The sequence below is a fragment of the Phoenix dactylifera genome, chromosome 17 (assembly GCF_051530095.1).
Source record: "Phoenix dactylifera cultivar Ajwa chromosome 17, Ajwa_hap1_PhDact_Kaust_v1.1, whole genome shotgun sequence".
Lineage (NCBI taxonomy): Eukaryota > Viridiplantae > Streptophyta > Magnoliopsida > Arecales > Arecaceae > Phoenix > Phoenix dactylifera.
In genome coordinates this window covers 17,633,040-17,639,039 of record NC_143206.1, presented here as the reverse complement: position 1 = coordinate 17,639,039, position 6,000 = coordinate 17,633,040, and the positions used below count along the sequence as shown (strand labels likewise).

At 41.6% G+C, this 6,000-nt stretch overlaps 1 protein-coding gene across 1 annotated transcript; it reads right to left on the bottom strand.

The window, feature by feature from the left end:
- Positions 1 to 802: 802 nt before the first annotated feature.
- On the bottom strand, positions 803 to 2,218 carry LOC103706736 (uncharacterized). Its single transcript, XM_017842689.4, has one exon. It carries the CDS (start codon positions 2,076 to 2,078, stop codon positions 984 to 986), a length of 1,095 nt encoding a protein of 364 aa, XP_017698178.4. The 5' UTR covers positions 2,079 to 2,218; the 3' UTR covers positions 803 to 983.
- Between the last annotated feature and the right edge of the window lie 3,782 nt (positions 2,219 to 6,000).

Here is a 6,000-nt window from a genome sequence, read left to right as displayed (position 1 = left end):
TAGCTTTTCTAATGGCTAAATAGATTCTTGAAAGCTGATTATACATAAGTAATGACCGTCAGATGTTTGTTACTTTCAGCGGAGGAGGTAATGTCAGGGAGTTCGAGTACGAGTCTAGCTTTAAAAAAAGTGGAAAAGAAAAAAAAAAAAAAAACCTTAGAAAGCTATCTACCGTTGATTCGATAGCCTTTCGTGCACTAGTGGAAGCAGAAATATATTTTTAGTAGACCATCCTATATATATAGGCAGGACCACAAGGCAGTAGCTAGTATATTCAGAGTCATCCAGCCATTGTTGAGATTTAAATTGAATGACAAATCAAATCAGCTGGGCCAGGACCATTTCCAGGCAAAACTGCGACGCTGTGCGCAGTTTTACCCCTCTCAGCACTCAACCTCCAGGTACCAATTATGGTGGTCCATCGTCGTCCACCAACCACCCATAATAGATCAAGATCTTAACCACAAAGTCACAAATAGAGCGAAGGAGAAGCATCAAACCAGTTGTTTACCAAAAACAACTCAAAAACTTACATCTGAATTGAGAGACGAACATTTGTACCAGATTGTAGCTTTTGATTAGTTGCACATACACTAAAGTAGGGTGAGAAAAAAAAACTTATACATGAAGGCATTTGAGCATGACGTTAATTTACTCCTTTTGAGGCGTACGGATACTAGTTGCTCCTCCTCCACATAGAACTATGATCTCGTCTCTTCCATTTCCGTTCCGCAAAGTGATGCGAATGGAGATTCTCCCCACTCTCGGATTCCCACAAAAATAATAGATCTCGAGAAAAAAATATTAAACTACCCTCGCTCGTGTCAGATAGAGTAGAGAGGGTGATGCATACGAGTTTTATTACCAAGTCCCTCCACATAACTTTGTACATCCATAAAACCACTCACTTAACAAACAAATGACAACGTTAATCACAAAATTTTAATCGGACACCAGCAGAAATATTTGGACCGGACGTGGGTTTACCGCGGGGGAGAGAGTGGTGGTGGGGGCCGCTCCTCGTGAACGAGGGCCAACCGTCGCTGCCTGCTGCCGCCGTCGTCGCCGCCGCCGCCGCCGTCGTTGTTGGCCCGAAAACAGTAAGACGCATCCCGGACGGCCACCCTCCTCGCCGGCTCCGACTTGCATCGCGTCAGCACCAGCGGCCGCGACCCCTCCTCTCCATCCCTCGAGCTCCCATTGCTCGACCTTCCCCCCTCCTCTTCCTCCTCTTCTCGTTCTTCGATCTTCTTCCCGGCTTCCTTCTCCGCCGGAGAAGATCCTGATTCCGATGGCGGAAGCGGAGAGACCGGGAACCGGTTTGCGGCGAGGGAGGACGACCGGTTGTGCGGCGCCGATCGGCATCTCATCAGCAGGAGCGCGTTCTTCGGTGGCGTCGTGGTCGCCGACGACATGAAAACCCTAGTCTCTTCCTCCTCCTCGTTCTCCATTTCCTCCTCCTCATCTTCGTCATCATCTCTATATCCTTCTCGATCCGATTCGAAATATCCTCCTCCCCTTCCTCCGCCGCCGCCGCCGCCGCCTACCATTTCGATCGGTGGTTTCATGAGATCTACCTCGTTTCTCTCGATTGATTTCCTCTGCTGGTACCTCCCGCTTTTTCCAGATCGGAGGCTCGACCACCGCTGCCGCCACCACAGCGACCACCACGGCTGCCCGCCGGAGCCCTTTTGCCGGCAGACGAACACGCAGCAGAGCAGCGACCTCTGGGGGCACGGGAACCGCTTCGCCGCCGTCGGCAGCCTCTCCCTGGACTTGGACGTCCTCGTGTCGCTCTTCTTCTTGTTCTTGTTCCTGATCCGGACCTGGCCGATGCACGTCACCTTGGGGGACGACGGCTCCCCTTCCTCCCCCGCCCGGGCCTCCGCCCCCGCCTGCCGCCCCACGCTCCGGCTCCGCGTCCCGAACATCGGGCTCGTCCGCGCCACCCCGCTCCGCCCCCTGCTCCTCCCCCCGCCCCCCAGCAGCCTCGCCAGCCCCGGCGCCGGCAGCTTCTCCGCTCTCCCCGGGCTCGACCCCACCATCATCCCCTTCCCCGCTGCCGCCGACTTCATCATACCTCCTGTTCCGATTCTGGCATCAGACGGTGGAGAGTGGGGTGGGAGTGGCAGCGACCGACACCAAATGGGACTTCATGAATGGTGGTCGCTTGTACCTCCCTCCCTCTCTCTCTCTCTCTCTCTCTCTCTCTCTCACTTCCTATGGACTGCACCCTGTACTCACGGTAACACTAAGATAAAGATACATCCATAGGTGGTTTTCTCGTTTCCTCTTTTCCTTCTCCTTAAAAAATTAACAATACGAACGAGACTATTAATTTATTGTGATACAATGTAGGGGAACTGCACGAGTGTGTGCATTACTTTTTAATGTATTCTACTTTTCAATCTTTCTTCTTGAGATTTCCGTTACCGTTTACTTCTCATCCAGTTTTGTTTGCGTCTTTGTTTTGTTTTACAGGGATCAGTTCGAAGCATGGTATATGGAAGTGATTTCCTCTTACTTCCTGGGGAGGAAAAGCAAGGAAAGGCGTAGTCCTCCTCTGTTGCGGGGGTCTTTGCTGTGTCCTGTACTCTGGAGGCAAAAGATCGTCAGGTAAATCTAATGGAAGCGGCCATCATTCATTAACCTTGCGATGCATTCCCAATTTCCAAGTAAAAGAGAGCTGCTTCAGGATATGGCACGTAGAAAGTGGAATTATCTTTTTCGAGTTTCAGCTTCTAGCTCCAATCATTCTGCATCTCATCCTTCTTTTGGTTTATCATCTATGCTTTTTTGTCTTTTCAAATCAATCATGTGAAAAAAAAACAAAAAAAAAACGGGTGGTTGCCCCTCTAAACACGCATACATATGCCATCATACAAAATGATGTCATGCCGAGTGAAAGGGCAAAATCATTTGGTATGGTGATGGACATAGTCTGCACTCATAATAATGCTTGTGGGTCAGTTATTTATATTCATTTTTTTTTCCATAAATACTTTTATAAAAATTTAAATTTACGTGATTACTTTCTTAAAATTTATATTTATTTATGTATTCTCATAAAAACACTATTTTTGCACAAATATCCCTAATACAACGATTTTTCTAACAACATTAATAAAAACCATATTTATTTTAATTAAAAATAAAATAAAATTTTAAAATTAATTTTTTTGTCCTCCATCGCGATTGGTTTATAAATGTTTCTTTTTTGCACATCTATCCATTAAGCGTATTTTAGTTATTTTAATTTGAAATCATTAATTTTTCAACGACGTTAGATGGCGCGGGTACATATGCAAAAATAAGGTTTAAAAAAGAGGGATGGAATAGCAAAACAAGTGTTTTACCGGGGTATACGTGCAAATATTAATTTTTGGAGGATATTCATATAAAATTCGATATTATGCAAAAATCGTTATATTTATCTCATGTCCTCACTATTGTGCACCTGTTTGCATCTGGTAGCAATAAAATGAGTTTTTTTTTAAAAAAAAGAGCAAATGGTTGGATGGTGCCAACTTGTTTGTAATTGTGTGTCCCACCAAGATATTGTTACAAATAAGTATCATAATAATTTGCGAATTCATAGTTGTTTCATTCTCACTGTACCAATGTATGAAGTATGTGATCAAATTTTTTTAATTTCAGAGTGTATGCTAGCTATGCATGCATTATGGGCGACGTATCGGCTACCCAAGTAGAGCTGTATTATATTAAATTCAGCGCAAAATGGCTCTAAATATATTCAAACATAATTTGTTCTAAGGACGGGCATGAATATTCGGAGTTATTCTCTAAATCCATTGAACTTTCACCGCACTCTTGATATTTAGCGCAAGTTCTAGTGCTGTACCTAATCTTGTGCATTAAGGATTCATATGCGAGTCAAAATTGGGTTGGATTCGTATTTCTAGCTAGCTTAGCTCGCACTGTATGAAGGTTGGAGTTGATTAAATTTAAGGAAAGATTCAATCTAGCTGCGGTTATCTCACGTATAGATATATATAATAAATTAACATTTCCTTTTAAAAAATGAAAACAAAAAGCACTCAAACTCTTTCAGCAACGTGCTGCTGCTATCTTTGTTTATTATTTCCTGTCTTTTCCTTTCCCTGATGTCCCATGCTCTTGGTAAGTGAAGCACATGATCTGGCGTTAGAAATAAGGACCTAATTGCACAATGCTTATGCTCTCCCACGTCAGCTTTGACCAATATCATTCAGCGGCAACCAAGGACATCAGAATCCATGCATCCGAACGAAGTCAAAAACTTTGGATCCCTTCTTTCTTCTTCTTTATTTCGCTGTTTTTTTTTTTTGATTAGTTATATGGATTTAGATAATTGTAGACCAGGAAATGTCTCAGTTTATCAATATAGTATAATTCATCATTGAGTGGCTTTACTAACACAATCAGTTGGCAGCCTCTGTTCCACGTTAACTGCTGATAACCAGCAATGGCTTGGTTGGATCCAAGTCTGAAAAATGGATTGGATCTGCTCTATCTGAGAAATTGAGTTGCGTCGGAGTCTGTTGGCTGATGTGTTTAGGTTCGGCATTATAGCCGGTGATTGGCTTGGTGGCGTTGGTCTCAGAGCAGGACACTCTTTTATCTCAAAATTTTGGTTCCTATAATTTGATCCATTGTCATGCTATATGCCTCTTGATTCTACAATTTTTTTTTTTTGTTTTTTGATAATAACATAAGCTTCATCAGACTGTGGTGATCTTTCCGCAGAATAATTCATTTGCATTAATATAGTGATGCTAACCAAATTTGGATTGTATGGTATATATAATATACAATTGTGCACCTGAATCATTGCTGTTTTTTTTGTTTTGCGTCCATACAATATTCAATCCTGCTCTTGTGTTCTATTTGTGGAGAAACATCTTTAAAGTATATAAGAGTTATAACTGAAAATTCTCACCGTTGAGTTCATAAATTACCTGCTCGGGGCAGAAGAAGCTCAGAGACTGAAGATTTTACACTGAGAGATAGCAAACTAAGATGTATGAAATTTGCTAATAGGCTACCAACGTTTTTATTAGGAGCTAAATCATAAAGGAATAAATTAGGAGCTATTTTTGGTTTCTTTTTCCCTTTCTTTTTTTGACTTCTGCTTCTCTAGAAATTTTTATTGGATGGTGTCATCAAATATTCTTCAGAATGTCTTTTTTTCTTTTTCTTTTTTTTGTTTCAATAATTGCAAAAAGGAATTCTGTTAGGCAACATTGAATGTGCCTGGCCGAACTCTTTCCCTTTGGTGTCCCTTATACATTGCTTTTCTGATTGTGCTTAATGTCTTTAATGTTACACTAGAAAATCTGTTACATATAACTGCTTCCAATGTTGCTGCACATTCTATATCACACCTAAAAAATACATTTCCCATAGTTCAACACCTAATATGTGTCACAAATTTTTTTGAGGAAATGTGAATAGTGATTGGTTGAATGTCTGGTGCATCTCTCTACACCTTCTTTTCCTTCTCTTCCTCTGCTCAATAATTGATATTCTACTAGATGAGTAGACTTGGAATTAGCTTGCACTCCGATAAGGCGATATATATGCATGTCGCCCATCAGAGAGGATGTGCAGTAGGTCTAACTCTCAAATGTTTTTTGAAAAATTTGTCTAGCTCTCAGATGTTATTGATTATTCTAATGAAAATGCTTTAGATACATATGAATATCTCCATTGTATTAGTATATGGTCTCTTTTTATCAGAACATATAAAAATGTCAAACAAAGAAGTCACACCATGATAGGCGTAACATTCAGAGTACCCCCCTCACTATCTCATACATAAAAGTGTGTGGAAATTTATTTTCTGGCCCATCCTACGAGATGGTTTTGACATGACAATCATGTGGCATGCCTTCTTTAGTTAGCATGCAATTAATTATGCCCATAAGTGATCCTAAAATTTACATCTTCTGAACATAATTAATATTTTTTAATAAAAAAAAGTTTTGGGGACAACTGTAA